Source organism: Nicotiana tabacum, chromosome 19, assembly GCF_000715075.1.
Source record: "Nicotiana tabacum cultivar K326 chromosome 19, ASM71507v2, whole genome shotgun sequence".
Taxonomy (NCBI): domain Eukaryota; kingdom Viridiplantae; phylum Streptophyta; class Magnoliopsida; order Solanales; family Solanaceae; genus Nicotiana; species Nicotiana tabacum.
Window position 1 is genome coordinate 32,105,991 of NC_134098.1, and position 23,503 is coordinate 32,129,493.

General features: G+C 37.6%; 1 protein-coding gene across 5 annotated transcripts in view; it reads left to right on the forward strand.

The window, feature by feature from the left end:
* The window catches only part of LOC107774714 (uncharacterized), a 61,171-nt gene extending 54,240 nt beyond the window's left edge, over nt 1-6,931 (forward strand). For 3 of the 5 annotated variants that reach the window (XM_075239821.1, XM_075239823.1, XM_075239824.1), the window contains 3 exons: nt 5,508-5,606; nt 6,199-6,237; nt 6,416-6,931. In XM_075239821.1, the coding sequence (XP_075095922.1) occupies nt 5,508-5,606; nt 6,199-6,237; nt 6,416-6,580 (303 nt within the window). In that variant the 3' untranslated portion in view covers nt 6,581-6,931. The remainder of the gene's footprint in view (nt 1-5,507; nt 5,607-6,198; nt 6,238-6,415) is intronic. The other 2 variants (XM_075239822.1, XM_075239825.1) reach the window with 1 other exon arrangement.
* The last annotated feature ends 16,572 nt before the right edge of the window (nt 6,932-23,503 follow it).

Sequence of the window (23,503 nt, forward strand, 5' to 3'; positions counted from 1 at the left end):
ATAAGGGAACCAACAATATGTGAGATAACATATCAAGAATGCATAGAGATAGAGATATAATACGCATATGTAACATCATGACCGAGAATATGACTACAATTAAGGCAAACAACTCAATATAGCAAGAATAACCCTTTCATGTCTCAAACAAATGAGCACATAGCATAGGCATGATTTCTAACATGAATAATAGCTCACGTAGTCATACAAGTGGAGAAAACATGGAAATAGTGGAGCATGATAGCGAAACAAGGCCCATAATAGCCTAAGGTCAACCTGGATCATGAATAACCCCGGTGTACGCATACGCTCGTCACCTAGCACGTGCGTTACCCCCAACATGTCTCAAATATCATAGCCAACAGGGAAATTACCTTCACCAAGTTTAGACAAGTTACTTACCTGAAAGTGCTTGAATCAATACTCCAAAAATGCCTTCCCATGCGAATCGACCTCCATACGGCACAAATCTAGTCAAATAACACACCACTATGTCAAATAATGCTAAAGGAAACAACATCGGAGCATAAAGGCTCGATCTTTAATAAATAAAACGAAGTCAACCAAAAAGTCAACTCGGGCCCGCTTTTCGAACCCGACCAAAGTCACAAATTCCGACTACCCATTCGAATACAAGTCCAAATTACAAGTTTCATCCAAATCCGACTCCGAATGGGGGTTCAAATCTCCATTTTTCACTCTCCAAAATCATAGCCAAAACCCCCAAAAGTTTCTCTTTCGAATCCCATAATCTGTGTAATAATCCATGGAGAAACAAGATATAATGTTAAAATCAGATAGAAATCACTTACCCTCTTGCCTTGTGTGAAAATCCTCTTCAAATATTGCCTATCTCCAAGTCTACGGCTAAAAATATGAAATAATGGGTCTAAGTCCTGAAATTACATCACTTATAAGTCTGCCCAGTGATACCCTTCACGAACGCGGCCCAAGCCTCGTGTTCGCGAAGCACAACTTAGCCTCTGCCCAAAAAGACTCTTCGCGAACGCGGTCAACCACCTGCGAGCGCGATACACGAGCAACTTAAGCTTACACGAACACGTCCCAAACTTTGGGAACGCGAAGGCTAACCCCAGTCCTAGCTAGCCTTCTCCTCTGCGCGAAAGCGAGCCCTTTACCTGCGAACGCGAAGACCAACGACCCCACCCCTTCGCGAACACGACACCCTATTCGCGAACGTGGAGAACAAATACCACAGTTGCCCCAAATAAGCCTCCGCGATCGCGAAGCACACCATACACCAACAGAAAATCTGCAATTCAACCAAGCTCCGGGTGGTCTGAAACTCACCCGAGCCACCAAAGACCACGTCCAATCATACCAATAAGTCCGTAAACACTACCCGGACCTATCCGAAGTCTCCAAACACATGCAAGATCACCACATCTACAAATCGACGATCAAACATCAATTGAACTTCTCTTACGTTCATAAGCTTCTAAACTTCCAACCAAACATCTGATTCCTATCAAACCAACTCGAAATGCCACCAAACTTTGCACAAAAGTTTCAAATGACAAAATAGACCTATTCCAATTCCCGGAACGACAATCTGAACCCGATAACCTCAAAATCAACTCTCGGTCAAACTTATAAACTTTTCAAACCTTTAAATTTTCAACTTTTGCCAATTAGAGCCAAATCAACCTAGGAACCTCCAATCCAAATCCGGACATACGCCTAAGTAAAAAATCACCACACAAACCTATCGAACCATCAAAACACGAATCCGAAGTCGTTTACTCAAACTCAAACCTTGGTCAACTTTTACAACTTAAGCTTCTAACCATGGAACTAGTGTTCCAATTCATTCCAAAACCTTCCAGAAACCAAACCAACCATCCCCGCAAGTCAAAAAACAACAAACAAGCATACGAGAATCATCAAATAGGTTTACGAGGCTCAAATACACAAAACAACTGGCCGGGTCGTTACAAGAAACAATTAATTTCAGCATCTAATATGCAGTAGTGCAGATATTTTTCTACCCCGAGAACTTCGGTCAAGTGGTATGAGCACAACACATGATGTCTGGGTGCATGTCACAGTTTTTAACCTTGCCATGGACAAAAGTTGAGTATTTAAATGAAGGAGAGTAGAGGGGGGCCCATTATCCATCGAGTTTCGTACCATGCCCCACTCGCCCTGGGACAATAAATAATGCAGATATTGATCAAACTCCTCAAAGTTGAGATTCAAAGAATCAACTACTTCTCTGTGGGATGACATTGTGTGATTTTTTGGACTGCACACTCCTTTGACGCACATGACTTCACCTGTGAACAGAGGCGGATTTATGATTCCTAGTATATGGGTGCACTACTAAAAAAAGGAGAAAAAATGTATTAAGTGAGAATTGATCCCTATTCCTCTTGGTAAATAACTCAACCTTCAACCAAGTGTACCATTCAGCCTTCTTGGAGCATGGGTCCAACAGTTAATATTATACCAATTTTAGAAAATATGCACATAAAATATCTAATTTTGCAGAGAGACCATGAGTTCTAGTGCCCCATAATCTCCCCCATAAATTTGCTCCTGCCTGTGAAGTGATAGGTATGGCTTCACCGGTGAAGCGATAACCTATCACTTCATCACTTTAGGTGACGAAGCAATGGCTTTTAATAACATTCATGGCAAGCCGGTAGGAGACAAAAAGTTGATTAAGAATCACATTTTGGGCTCTTATGAGAAGCTGTTGATAGAGAATGAAAAATGGAGAAGTGTATAGGAAGATAACATGTTGGTTGTTCTTCCCGATGATGAGAGACAGTTTATTGCCTGCAAAGACAGTTTATTGCTGAGGAAGTGGAATCAGTGACAACAGTTTGTAGGGGAGAAAGCTTTTGGACCTGATGGATTCAGTATATCCTTTCAGAAATGTTGGCCTACTATGAAAATGATATAATAAAAAAATTTGATTTTTTTTTACAAAGAAGACACTTTTTAAGGAGTTTTAATGCCACATTCATAGCGCTTACACCAAAAGAAAATTTCTATGGAAATAAAAGATTATAGGCCCATCAGCATGCTTGGAAGTGTTTACTAAGGTCCTTACTGACTACTCGAAGATGGTGATTAACAAATCTTTGTGAATCAGATTGCCTTTATAAAAGACAGGCAAAACATTGATGCTGCTATGTTGCTAATGAATGCTCGGACCAGTATTTGCAGATAGACAGGCATGGGGTAACCTGTAGATTGGATTTAGGAAAAGCATATGACCATGTGAAATGGTCATTTTTGCTTCATATAATAAAGTTAATGGGGTCCGGGGACAAATTGATCCAGTGGATACATACATGTATATCTACTATCAGGTTTGCTATTCTTATTAATGGGGATCCTGAAGGTTTCTTTAAGCTGCAGAGAGGCTTAAGACAAGGTGGTCCACTTTCACCTCATCTCTTTGTCAAGGTGATGGAAGCACCAAGTCTTTTGCTAAAGAGGGCTAAAAGTCTTAGATGGCTTGAGGGTTTCCAGATTGATGGTAAAAAGTGAGAAAAAAAACTGGATATCTGACATATATGAAATACTTGGTCGGACAAATTTTATGCTAATGATTTCATTTTCTAACGCCAAGTATTTCATCTTAGAATCATCATATTGACATTTTAAGCATTGTCTGGTCTTAAAACTAATCTGGCCAAAAGTAGCATTTTCGCTCTAAATGCAGAAAGTATTCTTCTGGAGCTCTCTGATATACTCGGATCAAAATAGAAGCTTACCCTGCTACTTATTTGGGTCTTCCTCTTGCTGCTAAATTGAAGGCCAAAGGGATTTGGCTGGGAGTTCTTGGCAGATATGAGAAAATTCTCTGCATGGAAAAAACTATATTTACCCTTTGGTGGGAGATTCATTTTGGTGAATGGTATGTTGGATGACATACCTACCTATTTGATGCCCCTTATCCCCATCCCTTCTACTGTGGAGAAATATTAGATCAGCTGAGGGATAATTCCCCTGACAAGATAATGCTACACAAGAAAGATATGTCTAGTCATGTGCAACTTGTGATGATAAATAGAGAAGGTGGTGGCACAGGAGTGAAGAATCTCAAGCTTCAAATAAAGGTTTGGTGGGAGACTCACTTTGTTGAATGTTGTGTTGGATACCATGCCTACATATTTGAGGCCTTATCCTATTCTGTTCTACTGTGCAGAAAAGATTAAATAAGCTGAGAAATAATTTCCTCTGGCAAGGTAGTGCTACACAGAAAATGAAGCATCTATCAATGGCAACAGGTGATGATTCATAAAGAAAGTGGTGGCATGGAAGTGAAGAATCTCAAGTTTCAAAATAAAAGTTTGGGAGTGTACTTATCAAATGGCTCTGGAGATTTAATGATGGTAAAGCAGGATTATAGAAAGATGTTATTTTTCACCAAATATGGGATTGTAGATCATTGGACTCCTAATCTACACCTACGCATAACAAATAACTATCTGGAAGCATATCTGTAGTTATTGGAGTGACTTCCAACTATATACTAGATTGAATGTGGGAAACGGTAAACATGTAAAATATTGGTTGGATCATTAGATGGACATTAGAGTGTGCGCAAAAATTCATACTTTATGTTAGTTTGGCTGTAAATAAAAGTTTGGTGGCTGACTGTTTCTCTGAAGCTAGATGCATCTGCAACTTAGAAGAAATCTCAATGATTTGGAGATTGATGAGTTTGGTCTTCTACTAGAGGCTGTACAGTCTGTATCTTTAAATGATGAGAAAAATGAGTCACTGATCTGACTTGTCCAGTAAAAGGGGAGACTTTGCTGTTAAGAGCTAATGTAATCTGTTTAAAAAATAAAATGGTTGCTGGAATGCTGATTGGCCTTGGAAACTTATTTGGAAATCAAGAGTACCTCCCAGAGTGGTTGTTTTACTTGAGTTTCAACTAGGAATACTTGTTTGACTCAGGATAATCTTCAAAGAATAGGATTGCCCTTATGCAGTAGATGCTTCTTCTGCGAAAGTTCTCAGGAGAGCAGCAGACAGTTATTCCTGTAAAGTATGGCTAATCTGCTCATTGTTTTAAATCTCTTTGGAGTTAGCTGGGTCATGCCAGGGGATATAAGGAGCCTATTACTGTGCTGGCAGGGTCAGAAGATAAGCAAAAGATCGAAGACATTGTGGAAGACTGCTCCATTATGCAGTGGACTGTTTGGCTTTGAGAGAAACAAGAGATGCTTGAGAGAAAGACAAATAACATTTCTATTGTAAAGCATAGGTGTTTAATTTACAAAATATATACTTTTGGTGTAAGGGGTCATATGTTTGATAGCATGTCACATTTTTTTTTTTTTCATTTTTTAGACAGCATGGGGTCATAGTCAAAATTTGTAATTCCCTTCTTCTTCTACCCTTTATAGTACCTTCTTGGTATTGATTTTAACGAAATTTACTTTACCTTATCAAAGAAAAAAAGTTCTTGTGATATGGAACTGATTCATTTGTTATGCCAACGTGATCATTTTCCCTGATAGATAATGAAGACTCTCTTTGAGATTGTTCTGTTTGAAGATTGTGGCAACCAGTGGAGCCTAAGTAGACCGATGCTGAGTATGATACTCATCAGCGAAGAGGTGACACTGATTTTTGTAGCATTTAGATTCCGTCCTACTTATTATTTCGAAAACTGCAAGATGCAAATGTGACTATGATACACACATACATATGTCTGTGCCTGTGTTTTCACAAAAGACGCAGTATTGGGTTCTGTGAGCAAGTTAAATCACCAGTTCCACATTCTGAATTTCATTAAATTATGGTAGTAACAAAAGCAAATCATAACTATATCACATTATGGATGATTGAATCAGCAGACTTAATCTTGCGTTTACAGTTGAGATGTGTTTGTGTTGTTCTAAACGCTTCTACTAATTAGATGTCGGAAATAGTTGTTGTATCCACTGAGCTTGATGTTTTCCCTTTGCCTAGTCCATTGCTTCTTTCTAAAAGGTTGTCATGGTTTAATCCATGGAGTTCCGTTATGATATATTCTTTGTTAATCCACCTGCATCACAGGTTTATAGGAAGAAATCATTTAATGAATGCATTACATTGTAGCAAATAGAATCATTTAGATATTAGAATATGCTTTATAGTGGAGAGGAATGATTGTTTATTACTCTATTCCTGATATGATTATGATTATGATTCATTCGCATCTTGCAGATGTTCTCAAACTTAAGAGCTCAGATTTTGTCTTCACAGGTATGAGAAACTTGTTAGTTAGGGATAATTTATTTTGTCTATTGCTATAATGTTGGTCTATTTGGTATCATTGTTCGTAATCCAACAATCATTTTTTTTACCATAAGACGAAAAAGGTGGATTGGTTGTATCAATGCACATCTTCGTGGACTAATGATCTACTTCCTTGTGCTGACAGCTCCTATTTATCCATTTTCATCTGCAGCCAACAGACCAACAACAGCGTCTTTCACTGTGCTTTGACAAACTTATGGCTGATATAACTCGAAGCTTGGATCAGAAGAACAGGGATAAGTTCTCCAACAATCTAACTAGATTCAGGAATGAGTTCCGGACCAGATAAGCACAGTGATAAAAGCAAGTGGTGCATCCCTTGTACACAATAACCTTTCTCTCACCTTCCCAAACACGTACAAAAAGAAAAGGGCACATTTACGCAGACAGAACATGGGAAGGGAGAGCCAAGGAATAAGAAACAACATCAAGAACATATTCAAGAAAAATGAAATTGTGATGGTGGCTAAAGATTTGTTCTTTTTTATATTTGTCCCTATTGGTGAAATGCATTCTGCGAAGTGCTTTCTGTCATTTTTTGCTAAATCCATGCTGTAATTTCTATCACAACAGTGTACAATCCAACTGAAGATCTTATTTTTGCTATTAGAAATGCAAAAGATCATTAGTGTTTTCTTAAGAGAATTTGTAAATGAGCATTGTTAACGTGTTAGATTATAGGACACTGTTGGTGTAATGGTATCACCGATGGGGCTTATTTTGCATTACATTGTTGCTTCCAAACGCACACGCAAGTATACGTGGTCGACAAGTAATATAGGATTGTAAATCCAGATATCGTACCCACAAGAATTTGTGATTAACTATCAACTAAATTAAATCCAAATAATTAATCTATTCAAGTGAATCCTAAAGTATGAATATTTAACTACAACTATTCTAGAGTAGCAAACTAAGAGATTGAAGGAAACAATTTGGCGAATATTAGAGACGAATTCAATGAGAGAAAATATTCTAGAGCTATGGGTTAGCTAACAATCCCGTTGAGTCTTCCACTTAAATTGTCTAATTAATTTATCTAGTTTATTGATCGACATGGTTAATATTACTCGTAGCCTTTTCCCGAAGTACTACTCGTCTATTCAAGCTAACCAAACGCCTATATTCCTATGGAATTAGGATTAACGAGAACGCATTAATAATTCCTATATAGTAACTAAACAAAGCGATTAGATATATCTATATCTTAATCGCAAATCCGTTCCCGATACTCAGGTTCAAGATCTCGCTCTACTCAATGTTATATGCAATCTCCCTCTCCCTAGTTCAATCCTAGATTCGCAGATAGTATTCAATTGGTGATCAGGCAATCAAATAAATAAGTGCAAGATAGAATAAATAAATCAATACGATAAAATAATAAGAACAATTCAAGCTTCAAACTACAACGTTCATGTAGCACCCAAAACTCTAGAACTAATAAACTATGAAACTAAAAGAAGAAAAACTAGTTAGAAGCCTCCTCCAAGAGTGGTGTGTGTTCACCCACGTGAATTCTCCTTCAGTGTATGTTAATGTCCTCCAAATTAGGTTTAGACTTGCTTTTATACGAGTTGGGGGGGGGGGGGGGGTCTTGGGCCGAAATAACCTTGTCCCGGGTGAAGTAGGAGTGATTTCCCGTCACCAGCGCCCAGGGTAGCGTGGGGCGCTAGCCCTGGTGCTGGGATTTTTGAGGTTCTGGAAAGAAGGCCACAGGTAGCGCCCCACGCTACCTGTGGCGCTACACTGTCCCACTTTTTCGTTTTGCTCCATTTTTGCTTCAACTCGTGCACTTTCGTCCCACATTGCCTCCGGATGACTCTTAAACATAAAAATACCACAAATTAGCACAAATTATTAGATTACATATCCGAAATCTACGAAACATGAGTTAAATGCGAGGCAATATGCATATAAATATACATATTTTAAGCCGAATATCAACACCCCACACTTAGACTCTTGATCGCTCTCGAACTATGGAACTATAACTACACCCCAACAACGTACCTATCTCAACTAGGGAAGAGCGCTTCAATTTTTTAACCATACACTCTACCCTTGACTATGGTTGATAGCAATAATTAAACTGTAGCATATGCAATCCCTTACACTTCCCTTTACGTATGCCATTCTTCAAAAATATTCACAGCAAAGATAACGTGCTCATAACAATCCTAGCCTCAAAAGCCGACTCAATATCACAATGCACTCATGGCTTGAACATCCAACATCACAGAGAAGTTTAATAACGTTACATATCCCTCATGAAACCATATGTCCTCACAACAAGAACAAGAGAGTAAGTTGAATCCACACATTCGAATCTCATGATCAAATATAGTTTAAGGACTCACATATATCAAAGAAAATCTCTCACTCTCACATAGAAGTCATATGCATGCAAAAGGTACTATAGGCTTGCCCATAATGTAAATCTCTACTAATGTAGGCTCACTCGATCTAAAATCAATTAGGACTTTATATGGTTGTAATGTGGGCTAAGGGACAAGTAGGATATATTTAGGATTAGTGGTTCACCCTCCTAAGTACTTTAACACATCACATAATAAACTTTAAGCGCAACTTCTTCAATCTACTTCAATTTCACAAAAAAGATGATTCCCCAAAATTATTCCCTCTTTCTTTAAGCACTACTTTACTTTATATCCCCCTAGCAAGAACAAGACAACAATTTATTCATCTCTATCTTTTTTCCTTCTCTTTTTATTTTAGATTTTTTTTCTCAATTTTCGCTAGTGGAGTATTATTCTACAAAATAAGTGCACCTTTCTTTCTTTCATTGGTTCCACTAGAAAGCCACCCCACACTTAGTCCTTACTTATTCTAGCGTTCAATTCACAATTAAAGTGCTTTCAGAGGTAACGGGATCAAAATAATGTCGATTAAGAATAAAAGGGTATAACCTCGTAATGTGAGTGCCAATTAAAAGTCTATAGGCTCAAAAGGGTTTACTAGAGATCAATTTTATTTGTGATAAGCAATTAAGCTAAAAAAGATCAAAGAAAGCCTAAAATTATTTTTCAAACCGAGCATCACCTAAAATTTCGCTTCAACTCACATACCGGGCAAGTTCTAGACTCAATTACAATAACATGGACTACACAAACCTCACTTCACACATGTCACATGACTCACTAAGGACGATCTCATTCCGACTCTCAAACAATGCAAGTATTCACGCAGCCACAAGATATTAAGCATTAAGCACAATGTGAACAATAGTCAAATAAAAGAGACATAGGCGTCACAAAACATGCTATCCAATTTCATCAAGGCATCATGAACAATTTCAAAACATAGGGAAGATCCTCCACATGCCAAAGTTTAAATACGCTACTATCAAACAAGTCAAAGGAGCCTAAGTTCATCAATCTTCCTTCTTTTATTTCCTAAATTCTAATTTACTAAAAAAAAGAAATTACAACCCGGTTCAAGCTACATCCCATAAAAAAGAACCGAGGCACAAAGAAAAATCACAGAGGATTATTATCTAACTAAAACTAACTAGAAACAAAAAAATTAAATTTTTTATTGGACCTTAATCCCTCAAGAATGCTGTCCACAAAATCCATCGTCGAGAAAAGTCCGAGCTTTTTTCTGATTTTTTTCCTCAATTTTCGTTTTTTAAATGTTTTTTAATTACAAATATCAATACACTAAGAAACAATAGTACAATTAAGCTAGGATAGCACATAAAATTACCCATATAATCTCCTCACTCCACACTTAAAATTGTACAATGCCCTCAATGCACATAATATATAACAAGAGGGTAAAAGAGACTCCCTGGTAGGCCAAAAGCCGAAGCATTAGCAGCTCACGGGATATTCAGAATTCTCCAATGTATGATCCTTTGTGCGGGCACCCCACACTTAGTTTCAACCCTCGCTTTTGCACATGCCTATTGGCTTTGATTCCATGATCATACTCCTACAAAAATACAAAAATAACACTACAAAAATAATACAATAATAAATAAAAAAAGTAAACAAAATAAAAAGAAAAAAATAGAATTGGGTTGTCTCCCAACAAGCACTTGATTTAACGTCGCGACACGACTTGTACCACTTCACCACTTTTTCTTCCACTTTGACGATATGAATTGCGCCCCCAATTTTGCATTAATTTTTCTATCACGTTCCTGGGGCGGTGGTGTGAAAATAAAGGAACCAAGCAATAGATGTCGCATCTTGCACGTCTTGGTCCTTAAGCGAGGTATGTCATTTTGTCTCCTTGGCATCACAAATTTCAAAATATATGCACCTTGTTCCTCATCTATTGACTCATCCATATGCTCGAATGGATCAATTCTTGTGTCACCAACTAAACACAATGTTGAAAAGTGTTTAGAATGAGGTCTAATATGCTCAAACTCTAAAAACGCTTTACTTTTAACATCCTCACTTTTGCACACTCCCTCTACCTTGGCATCATTAATAATATTGTGGTCGAATAGTTAGATTTCCTCTTTCAGCTCTACATGCTGGCCAGTATTCACAATAATTGGTTGTAGGGCATCGGACGCCTCAACCTTTTTATTCAATTTAGCCTGCAGGTCATCGATATCTGAGCCAAATTGATCTATCTCTTGCCTGAGCTCTGTTCTTCCTTCTATCAGTTGTTCTATCATATCTGAAAGGCCATCACAGAGAGACTCATGAAATTTTATCAGATGAGCTTGTTCCTCTAGCCAAGATTGGCTCACTACATCTGCTTCTTGTGGGCACTCTCTCTCTTTAGCCAATTCTTCCGCCTCAGCTTTCATTCTCATGATTGCTGCACTAATTCTTTGTATAGCCTTTTGATTTTCATCTTATTGCTCGGCTACTTGCCTCATCATGTCCATAATACGAGCAACGCGTTCCATATCTTCCACTTCATTGCTCCTATCAAACTCATAAACATTATTAGAAACATCATAATAAAGGCTCAGAGAAGGGTAAAAAGAATTAGGACAACCATCCCAATGGCCATCTTGACAACCACACATATTACATAAATTCCACCCATAAGATTGAGATTCATAATTTTGCCACAAGTGTGGTCCTTCACAATATGGACAGGGATCACCAAAATAAGTATAATCAATATTCGACCAATTCTCATTTCAATATGCCATCAAAAAAAGATAATAAAATATTAAACAAAACAAAAATTTAAAAACTTGAATAGATAAGAAGTAAAAGTGTAATCTAGAAAAATAGTTAAATTCCAAGTCCTCGGCAACGACGCCAAAAACTTGTTGCTCCCAAACGCACACGCAACTATACATGATCGACAAGTAATATAGGATTTTAAGTCCAGATATCGTACCTACTGAGACTTATGATTAACTATCAACTAAATTAAACCCAAACAATTAATCTATTCAAGTGAATCCTAAAGTATGAATATTTAACTACAACTAGTCTAGAATAACAAACTAAGAGATTAAAGGAAGCAATTTAGCGAATATTAGAGACGAATTCAATGAGAGAAAATATTATAGAGCTATGGGTTAGATAACAATCCCGTTGAGTCTTCCACTTAAATTGTCTAATTAATTTATCTAGTTTATTGATTGACAGGGTTAATATTACTCGTAGCCTTCTCCCGAAGTACTACTCGCCTATTCAAGCTAACCTAATGCCTATATTCCTATGAAATTAGGATTAACAAGAACGCATTAATAATTTCTGTATAGTAACCAAACAAGGCGATTAGATATATCCATATCCTAACCGCAAATCCGTTCCCGATACTCAGGTTCAAGATCTCGCTCTACTCAATCTTATATGCAATCAAGAATTCCCTCTCCCGAGTTCAATCCTAGATTCATAGATAGTATTCAACTGGTGATCAAGCAATCAAATAATTAAGTGCAAGATTGAATAAATAAACCAATATGATAAAATAATAAGAACAATTCAAGCTTCAAACTACAACATTCATGTAGCACCCAAAACTCTAGAACTAATAAACTATGAAACTAAAAGAAGAGAAGAGAAGAAAAACTAGTTAGAAGCCTCCTCCATGCATGATGTGTGTTCACCCACGTGAATTATCCTTCAATATAAGTTAAATATCCTCCAAATTAGTTTTAGACTTACTTTTATACGAGTTGGTGGTTGGGGAGGGGGAGGAGGGGTCTTGAGCCAAAATAACCTTGTCCCGGGTGAAGTAAGAGTGATTTTCCGTAACCAGCGCCTAGGGTAGTGTGAGGAACTAGCCCTGGTACTGGGATTTTTGACGTTCTGGAAACAGGGCCACAGGTAGCGCCCCACGCTACCTGTGGCGCTACACTATCCCACTTTTTTGTTTTGCTCCATTTTTGCTTCAACTCGTGCACTTTCATCCCCAATTGCCTCCGGATGACTCCTAAACATAAAAATACCACAAATTAGTACAAAATTATTAGATTACACTTCCGAAATCTACGAAATATGAGTAAAATGTAAAGCAATATACATATAAATATACATACTTTAAGCTGAATATCACTAATAGAAGTAGAGCTTGTTTTGCCCTCATCTTCATTAAATTACAACAGAGGATTATCTTGTTTTCTTACCGTATTTTCAGGCTTAGATGATTGATAATGGGACTGTCTCTTTATCCTTCTCCACTTAAATAGTAGATTTTTGTTTGAGGTAGGGTTTGAACCTATGACGTGCATTTGATCTGCACATTAGGCATTGCACTCTTACCACTAGATCAAAGTCCTGGAGTCTAATATCATTCTTATCTTCCTTTCAATAAATTTTGCACTGGTGCCTCCCAAGAGAGTCCCATGTTTTATAGGCCTTTGTATAATTTTGACTTATATCATGTTGTGCATTCTTTAAAAAATAATATATTTGCAAACTTGATTTTAGGATTTCGGCTACAATAATTTTCTAATGTAGAAACAAAATGTTGTTATGTATTTATTTCTACATGGCCGAGGATCTACTTCCCTTGAGTACAAATTACATTGACCTTTATCTCTTAAGTTTAAAAACCAGATGTAATATTGAGTTTGGGCAAAAACTTGTCTCCTGTCAGTTAGAGCTTGATATATACCAAAGAGATTGTAATACAGTAATATGGTAATCATCATGATTATTAAGTGTATATGCATTTGTTGTTAAGCATTTAGTTCTTTTTTTTTTTTCCTTCAAAAAATAGTGGACAGAGATAGATTCAGGATTTATAGCATGTGTGGCGAAACTTTTGAAATCAGTTTATTTTGAGAAGTATTTTTTTCAAAAAAAACTTTTAGAGATAATACTTTTGAAAAACAAAAACAGTTTGTGTTTAGCTAATCAATTTGAAAAGCACTTTTGAGCAACAATTTATGTTTAGCCAAGCTTTTCAAAAAGTTGACATGTCAAATTATGAACAAGAACATGAATAGATTTATTTAATAGTTGATGTCATTTAAGCAGATAAACAATTTTAAATTTTTATTATGAAAGATTAGCATTAAAATATAAAAATAATTTGAAAATACTTTGCTATTTTAATAATTCAAATATAACATCATTCAACGAATATAAAAGTTATTCACCTCGAAAGCCACCATATATTAGAAATTTATCCTAAAAATAAAAAGAATTACTTATACATTAGGAGAATTGCGTTTAGAATAGCTAAATATTAGGTTAAATTGAGTTCGATTTTTTTGGTATACACAATATTTTTTAAGGGTACTTTTTCCAAGAGAAAAATTAAAAATAGCTTCTGTTTCTAAGGTGAAGCCATTTTTTCAGCTTGTCAAAAATAGCTTTTGCTTCTACTTAAAAACATTTTTCTTCCTCCTAAAACTTGACCAAACACCTCAACTTTGAAAAAGCATTTTTTTGATAAAAGAATTACTTTTGGCCTCAAAGAAGCTTGGCCAAATATGCTATTAAGCTCTATGGTTCAATCTTTTAGAGGTCGTTCGGTTGGGAAACAACTTGTTCCAGGATTAATTATCCTGGGATTGTTATCCCACCCTCCCATAGGGATAAAAATAATACTACACTCCCGGGAAAACTAATCCTAAGATTAGTTATATTGCAATTTTATCTCAATCAAATGTGGGATATACTCATCTCAAATTTAATCCCACGATTAATTATGTCTTATCCCTTGTACCAAACGATCCCTTAGGTTCTTAGCTATTTTTAAAACTATGGGTTATATATATATATATATATATATATATATATATATATAATATTCAAATTTCTCGGACCATCTCGTTTATATATCCCAACAAGGTTCCAAGCATGGCCAATAACATTTAAGTAATCAAGGAGTCTCACAATCCAACATATCATAAGTGAATAATACAAGAATTAAATAAAGACATGTATAAACTACTTCTAGCCGCATGCGTTAGCCCATGACAAAGGTATATGCACTCGTCACCATGATATACGCTTGTCCCAATACATTTAGCACATAGCAAGTAAATACTTACAACTTAATTCCCTCAAATCAGGGTTAACCATGATACTTACTTCTTTCCGGAATAAATTAACTCTCCAAGACCGCTTTCCCTAGAACAAGCCTCCAAACAACTCGAATCTACTCATATATTACTCAAATAAGTCAAAACAAGCTTAAGGAGCCCTCCTAATACTAAAATGGTTTGGTCTTTAACATATTTGGAAATTCAACAAAAAAGCCAAACCACTTGGTCAAAATCTGAAACCAAGAGCAAATCTCGATTACCTATTCATCTCCAAGTCCAAATATGTGATTTATTTTGAGATTCACTCTCAAATCGAGATCTAGATCTCCAAAATTTATTTTTTTAAGTTCAACCGAAAATCTTATTTTCTACTCTTTAAAATCCTAGATTTAGGGATAAAAATCTATGGGGAATAATAGAAATTAGTTTAAAAAAAGTTAAAGTTACTAACCTTTAAAGTTGTGAAGAAAATTCTCCCAAATATCGCCTCCTAATGAAGTCTAGGTCTCAAAAATAGAATAAAATGAGCTATATTTTAGGGATATGATGACTGCAGCACCAACAATGGAAACACTTACGTAAATAGCTCAAAACTAATCTGAAAATCACTCGAGCCCCTCGGGTTCCATTCCAAACATCGATACAAGTATATTAACCTTATACGAACTCGGTCGTAAGCTCAAAATATCAAACTAACATTAAAAATCAAGAATCAAACATCAAAACTCAAGAATTCACATTTTCATAACTCAAATTTCCACCTTTCAATTATAAGCGCTGAAATGGCCTCGGGTCACCCTGTATCCAAACCAAATATAAGTACAAGTCCAAAATCATCATACAGACCTACCTACCAAAATTATTAAAATACTGATCCGAGGTTGTTTACCAAGAATATTTATTGTGGTCTACTCTAACAACATTAAAGCTCTAGAATTGAATTTCTCTACAAAAATACATCTAAACTTTTTGGAAATTAAAACGAACCATGCACATAAGTCATAAAATATCAAATTAAGCTATTCAAGACATCAAGTCAAGAAACGGAAATCTAGAACTCTAAATGACCTATTGGGTCGTTACATTCTCCATCTCTAAAAGAAACGTTCGTCCTCAAACAGACGTAGAAATGTACCTGAACTGGCAAAAAGATGCAGATATCTACTCTTCATATCGGGCTCGGTCTCCCAAGTAGCCTCCTCAGTTGACTGCCCTTTCCAAAGCACTTTCACGGAAGAAATATCCTTTGATCTCAACTTTCGAACCTACCGATCTACAATAGCTACTGTCTTTTTTTCATAAGTCAAATTCTCATCAAGCTGCACCGTACCAAAGTCCGGAACTTGCTACTTATTTTCATGATGCTTCCGAAGCATAGAAACGTGAAATACCGGATGTAACCCTACTAGGTTGGGAGGCAATGCCAGCCTACAAGAAACCTCCCCAACTCTCTCTAATACCACAAATGAACCAATAAACATCGGACTCAACTTGCGCTTCTTCCCAAATCTCATCACACCCTTCTTAGGAAAAACTTTCAAAAGTACCTTCTCGCTCTCCATAAAATCCACATCATGGACATTCGGCATAACTCTTCTACCTACTTTATGCTATTTGAAGATGATCCTGAATCAACTTCACCTTATCTAAGGCATCACCAACCAATCTCTCTGATGTAGATCTGAGCCAACATCTCTGAAATGCAAGAAGTCACCACCGAAATGAAATGTGCAGATTTGGTCAATCTATCCATAATGACCCAAATAGCATCAAACTTCCTCAAAGTCCATGGTAATTCTACCAAAAAGGTCTATAGTAATGTGCTTCCACTTTCACTCTGGTATCACCAACCTTTGAGTTAAACCTATTGGTTTTTGTTGTTCATACTTCACTTACTGGTAATTCAACACCGTGAAGCATTCCCAACAATGTCCTTCTTCATTTTCTTCCACCAGTAATGCTGCTTCAATTCACGATACATCTTCGCGATACTTGGATGAATAGAATACCGTGAAATATGATCCTCTTGGAGAATTAACTCACTCAAACCATCAACATCCTTAACACAAATCCGACATTGAAGCTACAATACACCATCATATCCAATAACTATATTCTTGGCACCACCTCGCTGCACAAAAGTCCTTAAGCACCAACAAATGTGGATCATCATACCGACGAGCCTTGATACGCTCAAACAAGGACAACCGCGCAACAACACAAGAAAAAACCCTTCCAGGATCAAAAATATCTAATCTCACAAATCTGTTAGCTAGATCCTTAACATCCATAGCCAGAGCCTCAGCTGGAATAAATGCCAAACTACCCATACTCAAGTCATCCGCTGCCACATTTCTACTCAAGTCATCCGCTGCCACATTTGCCTTGCCTAGATGATAAAAGATAGTGTTATCATAATCTTTCAGCAACTTCAACCACCTTAGCTGCCTCAAATTCAAATCCTTCTACTTGAACAAGTATTGGAGATTCTAACAATCAGTGTAGACCTTACATGATACATCGTACAAGTAGTGCCTCCGAATCTTGAGTGCATGCACTATGCTGCCAACTTCAAATAATGAACATGATAGTTCTTCTCATGGGTATTCAACTTACAGGATGCGTAGGCAATCACCATACCATCATGCATTAAAATTACACCAAGCCCAATGCACGAAGAATCACAATACAAGGTATAAGGCCCCAAACCTGTGGGCAACACCAATACTTGAGCCATAGTCAAAGCAACCTTGAGATTCCGATAGCTCTCCTCACACTCATCAACCATTTAAAAGGAGATCCTTTCTGAGTCAGCTTGGTCAATGGAGCTGCAATAGATAAAAACCCATCAATAAAACAACGATAGTAGCTTGCCAAACCCAAAAAACTCCGAATGACTGTAGCTGATGTAGGTTTAGACCAATTTTAAACAACCACAATCTTCTTAGGATCAACCTTGATACCGTCGCTAGTCACCACATGACCCAAGAATGCAACTGAGTCCAACCAGAACACACTCTTCGAAAACTTGGCATAAAGCGGATGATCCTTTAGAGTCTGTAGTTCAACCCGTAAGTGATTCTCATGCTCCTCTCTACTATGATAGTAAACCAGAATATCATCAATGAATACAATCACAAAGAAATCCAAATAAGGCTTGAACACTCGGTTCATCAGATCCATCAAAGTTGCTGGAGCATTAGTCGAACTGAAGGACATAACCAAGAATTCATAATGACTATAATGAGTCCTAAAAGCCATATTAGGGACATCCGAAGCCATAATCTTCACTTGATGATAGAAGGACCTTAAATCAATCTTGGAGAACACTTGGAACCCTGAAGCTGGTCAAACAAATTATCAATACGAGGTAATGGATACTTGTTCTTGATAGTAACCTTGTTCAACCACCGATAATCAATGCACGTCCTCATAGAGCCATCCTTTTCCTTCACGAACAACACCGGTGCACCCCAAGGAGAAATACTCGGTCTAATGAACCCATTATCAAGCGAATCCTATAACTATTACTTCAATTCCTTCAACTCGATTGGAGCCATGGGTATGGAGAAACAAATATAGGTTGAGTGTTAGAAACCAAATCAATACAAATATCAATATCCCTATCGGGTGGCATGCATGATAGATATGCAGGAAATACCTCTAGAACCTTTCTTACTACCGGTACTGAATCCATAAAAGGAAACTTCATACTAGAATCTTGAATGTAATAAATATATGCTAAATATCCCTTCTCAACCATGCGCTGAGCCTTCATGAAAGAAATTACCCTACTTGTGGAATGACCAAGGTTCCCTCTCCACTCTAGTCTAGGGAACCCTAGCATAGCTAAAGTCATAGTCTTAGTGTGACAATCCAAGATTATGTGATAGAGTGACACCCAATCCATACCAAGAATATCCTCAAAATCCACCATATCCACAAACAAGAGATCAACTGTGGTATCAAAACCATTAATAGTACCAATACAAGACCGATACACCCGATCCACTATTATAGAATCCCCAATCAGCGCAAGCACATAAACAGGAATATTAAGAGAATCATGAGGCATACTCAAGTGTGATGCAAAATATGAAGACACATATGAATAATTAGACCGCGGATCAAACAAAATTGAATCATCTTTATCAGAGATAATACTTGTGATGACTGCATCAGATGACTCTGCCTTAGGCCTCCCAAGAAATGTATAAAATGGGGCTGAGCCCCACCAGCCTGTCCTCTACCCCTAGGACGACCTCACCTGGATGACCTCTATTTCTAGATGGCTAACCGCCACCTCTAGCTGACTGGTGGGTGGTGTGGCAACTGATACTGGAACCATGGCATGATACCTTGTTGTGGTGTATGTTACACCCCGTACTTCTATGATGTCATATATTGTGTAAAGGACTTGCTAAACATAATTTAGATGAGTTTAGAGTTATAATATAACTATATATGATGTTTGGATAGTGAATATAAAGTTTGGGAAAATCAGATAAGTAGGGGAAAAACTGACTATGAACTTGCCTTTTGAGGAATTAATTTTGTTAGTTATATGAGGTATTTTGGGAAAATATTATATACCAAATTGAAGGTCTTGGAATTTAGTTTCCAATGCTTTTAATCGCTCATTCATACGACATTCGGATAAAGAGATATGAGCACCGGAAGAAGGGCCGGTGAAGCACATATGTGGCTGACTTTTCAACCTTACTATAAATAGAAGACTTAGTCTTCTTTTTCCTCATTTTCCAACAAATTCATGCACAAGCAGATCTTTCATAGCTCTACAAGAAGTATCTTAGGGTTTTGAAGCAAGTCCATCATCCACAACTCAAAATCAAGAAGCGAACACATCAACGCAATCCTTACGACATTGGAAAGATTTTGCCGTCCTCCTTTCTCCTTATAACTCGAGTTTTGAAAAGAGCTTTGACTTTGTCGTCCTTCTTTCTCCTTATAACTCAAGTTTTGGAAAGATATTCGTAGCTAAGCAAGCTTGTCACCTTTGTATTTTAGCTATACAAGCATAAGGAAAGGTATGGATAAAAGGGAACAAGTTTTGGAAGCAAGAACACAAGAGGTATGTAGGGTTTTCGTTTCGTTTTCGGCATGATTTGGTTTAGCTATATTCTAGACTTTCTTCTTGATCTTTTAAGAGTTGTTCAAGGGAAATTTCAGCATGTATTGTATCCTTGTATATTATTCAATTCCATATGTAAAGTATGGAAGAAACTTGGAACTTCAAAACACAACAATAACCAAAAGGGCAAATCGCCCATTTGGCCTATGCCATCCGGACTTCCGTTTGTTCTGTTCCTTTGATGTTTTTATGTATACCTAACCCCAATATGATCCTAATAGCTACATTTAAGATTATATAAGCTTAATTATCATGTTTTATGTCTCAAGTTAGCCACTGTGAGCCGACATTACGTTCATAATTCTATTTTGTTGACCGTTTGACACTATTGTGGATAAATGTATCTCCTTTCGTTTGATGTTATCATCATGTACAGGTATCCATTCCCATGTATATTGTGGTGCTTGCTATGTTTTTAGGGATCGTCCAGTTTTAGGGGAAACTCTGTAGAAATTTTTAGAAATTCAAAGAGTTGGACAAATTTTGAGTTCCTTCGTTCTAATTTGATCATAGAGGGATCATAATGAGTTAATTAGTGTTAGTATGTAATGTACATGCTCAGTTCTCCCTAAAATGGGGATAGGCTCCTCCGTCCAACTTATGGATGACGAGCGTCAGATTACGTTTGTGATTCCGTTTATAGCTTCCTTCATGATCTCTTGAGTCCATATGATGCTGCCACATGTGTTATGCCTCATACATGCTTACATTGATTATGCTGGGGGATGTAGCACATAACGCCAGCGAGGCCTATTGATTATATGCTGGGGGATATAGCCTATAATACCAGTCAGACCTATTGATTATATATTTACCCGCTGGGGGGATATAGCCCATAACGCTAGCCAAGCATGTTATATACGCATATATAGCTACAATGTGCATTACATGACTATACATGAGGCTAGTTCAGATGTACAGTTACCTGATTGGGGGGATATAGCCCATAACGCCATACAGGTACCAATTCAGATAGTAGTTCAGTTTCAACACAGTTTCAGCTTAAACTTCGCTTTAGTTCTAGATCAGTTGTTAGTTCACATTCTTGTTTAGCTTTCAGCTCATATTCAAATTTCCATCTTATAGTCATAGTTTAGTATGCTTTACATATGTTTTACACCCTACATACTATGTATATATCATACTCACGTCCCTTCCAGGGCGTTGCATTTCATACCGCGTAGGTCCAGATAGATCAACGCTTGAGCCACATAAGTAGGCCATCCACCAGCTGTTGGAGTCACTCACTTACTCTCGAAATTAATTATCTTTTGGTATATGTACAATCATATAGTTTGGGTATGGCAGGGCCTTGTTATGTCCAGTACTTATTCAGTTCAGCACTCCTAGAGGCCTGTAGATATGCACTTGTGCAATTAGTATGTTTTTATATGTCAGCTTGTGTTAACCTTGTCGGCTTTCCAGATTATACAGTTCTTATCAGCTATGCTTATGCTTGTTCAGTTTATCAGTTTATATTCATGATTAATAGATTATCAACAGGTTTAGTGAGGATCGTCACTTAGTGTCGATTATCCATCACGGCCCTAGGCTGGGTCGTGACAACGTACCACTCAAAAATTTGGGGCAAATCCTCCTGATGTGACCTGCATCTCCGAAGTCAAAGCAACCCTTCTGCTGATGTGGCAGCTGAATCTGAAGCTATTCGTGAGGACCTGAATGACCACTATAGAAACTCTATATTGGGGGTGTACTGATAGGACCCTGAGCTGGAGGTGCACTATATGATAACTGGCCTGGGTAAGAACTATAAGTACCACAGTTGCATGAAGGACCATGAGAAACCTAGAGTCTTGGCTGAACCAACTTGATAGCATTACCTTTGCCAATCTGACCCCTGCCTCCACACGAGGCACCACTAAAATCACCAGAATGATGAGGTCTCCTATCTTATGTCGCCTCTTTCACTTTTCCACAGATATGCTCGATCCTCCTAGCAATCTCAACTGCCCGAGTGAATAAAGTCTCAGTCTCGGCCTCTCTAGATATCTGAAGTCTGATGCCATAAGCAAGATCCACTATGAACTTCTGTACCTTCTCTCTCGTTAGGGATTAGGACAGCTGTATAATGGGACAAATCAACAAATCTTGTCTCCTTCTGGGTGAATGTCATATCACCCGGCTAAAGGCGCTCAAGCTGGCTGCATAGCTCATCCCTTTGTGTGAGCGGAATGAACTTCACCAAGAAAAACTATAAAAAATTAGTCCAAGTAAGAGGAGGTAATCCTCCTAGTCTGCTCATCTCATAAGTCTTCCACCTCTTGGCCGAAACATGCATCTGAAAGGCGGTGAAGTCAACTCCATTCGACTCAACCAGTTCTAAATTGCACAAAAGTTTATGACACGTGTCATGCCCCGACCTCGGGGAGCGTGACCGGCGCTCAACCGAGATATCCCAGTCAAGCGAGCCTACTTGATGCCTTCCACCCAACTTTACCCATGAATAATGCGAGGATGAATATCAAAGGTTAGACAATGAGAGAATAACACGTACAACACCCATCTCAATACTTATAGAAACTTCCAAAATATTACATATTCATAGTTTAAAAGTGGAATCATTTTTGACAATTACAACATTTCTAGTTTGTCAATCCCAAATCAAAATACAACCCACGACATGTCTACGGAATCTCTAAGAGAATATGAGTACCATATGGGAGTGCCAATGACAAGGCCCCAAATATACCTCAAAAGTAAATATACATGAAGACAATACAATATATGGGACCCAGTATAGAATATGGCTCACCAAAATCGCTGAGAAGAGGGTATGATGCTATCATTGGTCACTGCCACCTGCCGAGGAACCATCTGCATCCATTAAAGATGCAGCGCCCCCGATAAAAAGGAATGTTAGTACATATGGAATAGTAGTAGTATGTAAAACTAAATACCCTCTCATGGAATAGAGTATCAACAAAAAACATGGAATCAATAAGAAACTCAAGTACGCTAAAATGCCAAGTTAATAGCAAGGCGAATCCGCAAGTAAATATTAATGTTTTAAAGTTGTAAGATATTTGGTACCGATATACCACCATGCTTATGGCATGGGGACCGATCTCTGCCCGATCGGCTAAGCCGTCTCACCCTAGTGTGTGCGGGTAGACATAGAAACACAACACCACTACCATGTGTGCGGCATGGTATCCGGTCACTCTCCGATCGGCTAAGCCGTCTCACCACAATGCTGTATGGGCCGACACGGTCCTTTGCTAGCTATCATCTCATCCCAATTAAGGGAAATAATCTCAACACGTTAATATACGAATTTATCTCTGGCACGTGTAGTTTCGGGTTTAGGTCATTTCAACCCACCCTTCCTCGGTGACCTAAAGATATTTCCAAAACATTTATGTAAAAGAGTTACAATTCATCTCATAGCCTTCTTCAATCTCTTTCACTTCGTTGGCACTCTTGGCCGTACACGTAATTCATTGTTCTTGGCACGATGGTCGCATTTCAATATTTCATATTCTCATTATTTCACTTTCAAGGATCATCATATGTCATCAACATAGAGAACATTTAAAAATCATGACTTTAAATACATAAGTGATAAGTGTCCTAAACACATTGAATCTTCTTCC